Source organism: Mandrillus leucophaeus, unplaced genomic scaffold (assembly GCF_000951045.1).
Source record: "Mandrillus leucophaeus isolate KB7577 unplaced genomic scaffold, Mleu.le_1.0 Scaffold921, whole genome shotgun sequence".
In the NCBI taxonomy this organism is placed as follows: Eukaryota; Metazoa; Chordata; class Mammalia; order Primates; family Cercopithecidae; genus Mandrillus; species Mandrillus leucophaeus.
This window is the reverse complement of record NW_012110042.1, coordinates 726812-729319: the sequence shown is the minus strand read 5'-3', so window position 1 is coordinate 729319 and position 2508 is coordinate 726812. Positions and strand designations below refer to the sequence as shown.

At 55.5% G+C, this 2508-nt stretch overlaps 1 protein-coding gene across 1 annotated transcript; it reads left to right on the top strand.

The window, feature by feature from the left end:
- The first annotated feature begins 658 nt into the window (after nucleotides 1-658).
- UBL4B (ubiquitin-like 4B) lies at nucleotides 659-1359 on the top strand. The gene has a single exon (XM_011969963.1). It carries the CDS (start codon nucleotides 814-816, stop codon nucleotides 1333-1335), a length of 522 nt encoding a protein of 173 aa, XP_011825353.1. The 5' UTR covers nucleotides 659-813; the 3' UTR covers nucleotides 1336-1359.
- The last annotated feature ends 1149 nt before the right edge of the window (nucleotides 1360-2508 follow it).

Genomic DNA, 2508 nt, shown 5'->3' with positions numbered 1-2508 from the left:
AACAGAGTGAGACCCTGTCTCAAAAAACAAAACAAAAAAAACCACAAAAATCCACACCTGGTGCAACTCAGGTGTGTTCCATGCAACTTCCCAGAGCTCCCCAGCAGGATAACATACTAGTTGCCCACAATGGCAGCCTGCTCATGAATGCACGTTCTGATTTCCCTCCCTTCCTCATCTCACTTCCTCACTCCCCTCCTGGTGCCTCCAGGGATCACCTCCTAATTGAGTATTTGTGCCCAAATCCCTGTCTCAGGATCTGCTGCCGGGAAGCCCAATCCAAGAGAGCTTGTAAAGTGCTTGACAGAAAGAGGACACTTGATAAATGTTAGCCGGCTCACTAGTGTGAAAGTGTCATGAAGGCAGAAGGCATCCATTTGAATATGACTGTCTCCCCAGGTCCAGGTGCTGGCACAGAGATGGCACCTAATACACATGTGTTGAAGAAATCGATAGACATGCTCCTCCCGCCACCCTTCCCTTTCCCGCCCTCCCTTTTCCTAGTCTCACTCTCCTTTCTCCCAGTCCCACATTTTCTCTCCTGGTGCTCTTTGTCTCCTCTCATGGAGGAAGGATGGTCTGGGCCCAAAACCCCTCTGCTGTCCCTAAAGCTCCACTCCGGAAATGAGCCCTCCTGCAGCATTGTGACATCACTGTGCACTAGCCAATGGCTGCCTGCCTAAGCTGGGTTCCTGGTCTCCTGGGACCACTAGCCCTCTGTTGATAGGCAGAAGCCAACATCTCCTGCAGGACCCCCTAATCTTCAGGGCAGCTCCCAGAGCATGGGTCCCTCCTGATTCCACTGTTAGCCTGATGTTCCTCACAGTCAAGCTGCTCCTGGGCCAGAGATGCAATCTGAAGGTGTCAGGGCAAGAGAGTGTATCCACGCTAAAGAAACTGGTGTCCAAGCGGCTGAAGGTGCCTGAGGAGCAGCAGCACCTGCTTTTCCGCGGCCAGCTCCTGGAGGATGACAAGCGCCTCTCTGACTACTGCATTGGGCCCAATGCTTCCATCAATGTCATCATGCGGCCCTTGGAGAAGACAGCACTAAAAGAGGCCCACCAGCCCAAGACCCAGCCCCTGTGGCACCAGCTGGGACCTGTCCTAGCTAAACACTTTGAACCACAGGATGCCAAGGCTGTGCTGCAGCTGCTAAGGCAGGAGCACGAGGAGCGCCTGCAGAAGATAAGCCTGGAGGACCTGGAGCAGCTGGCCCAGTACCTCCTGGCAGAGGAGCAGCATGTGGAGCCAGCTGGAAAGAGGGAGCTCAAGGCGAAGGCACGGCCTCACAGCTCCTGCGACATGGAGGAGAAGGAGGAGGCAGCAGCTAGCTGATCAGTAAACGGGCCATCCTACCCATTTGCACTCTAGAATTCTCCCGGCCTCATCCTTATGTGTTCCCTGGTGACTTTTCCTACTACTTCCTGCTGGTGTGGATGCGTCCACACCCCTTTTTTTTTTTTTTTTTTTTGAGACGGGGTCTTGCTCTGTCACCCAGGCTGGAGTGCAGTGGCCGGATCTCAGCTCACTGCAAGCTCCGCCTCCCGGGTTCACGCCATTCTCCTGCCTCAGCCTCCCAAGTAGCGGGGACTACAGGCGCCCGCCACTTCGCCCGGCTAGTTTTTTGTATTTTTTAGTAGAGACGGGGTTTCACCGGGTTAGCCAGGATGGTCTTGATCTCCTGACCTTGTGATCCGCCCGTCTCGGCCTCCCAAAGTGCTGGGATTACAGGCTTGAGCCACCGCGCCCGGCCCACACCCCTTTTTGAACCTTCCAAGCAGCTGGAGGGTTTTTGGATCCCTGTCCCCTCTTGGGCCTGAGGTCCTTCCTCTGAAATGCAGAGTAACCCGACCCTCATCACCATCCTTCCCCCAGAAGCGTTCTGATCACCGGAGGGCAGCCCCAAAGGCCACAGTCCCCTCCTGTGCTGGCAGCTTTGCCCACACACACCCAGCAGCTCCCCAGGCTGAAAGCAGCCCTGGCCCAGGGTCTCCATGGTTCTAGGCAGACCCTCTTTCTCCTTTGGAACAGAAAGACAATGTGAGTTCATTTTCCTCCATCCTCGGACCATGACGTCTCCCCTAAGCTCCCCAGCAGCCAAGAGGAGAGGAATGTCAGGTAGCTGCCCCTTGCCTTCTGGGTGAGGCTGTCCCTGATGTTCTCCTGCTTGTGCTTCCAGCTTAAGGGACAGGCACAGCAGAGGTGGGATTGGGAGGAGGGTACCTACCGGGTGCCAGTCCTGGAGCCCTCAGGGAGATAGGCACAGACCAAGAATAGCAGGAAACTGAGCCTTGGGCAGAAAAAGAGTTCAGCAAAGTCACACACTCCCTGTGGCCAGCGTGAACAGAGCCATGCCCCACCCTCCCAGACTGAGCAGTCAGTAGGTATCACAGCTCACGATACCTGCCAGCGCTGCCAAAGGCTCCCTGGAAGGAAAAATGGTATCGTCAGTGAGGATCCTTGCCCTCACAGAGCATGCAGCCTAGACGCAGAGAACTGGTATACACA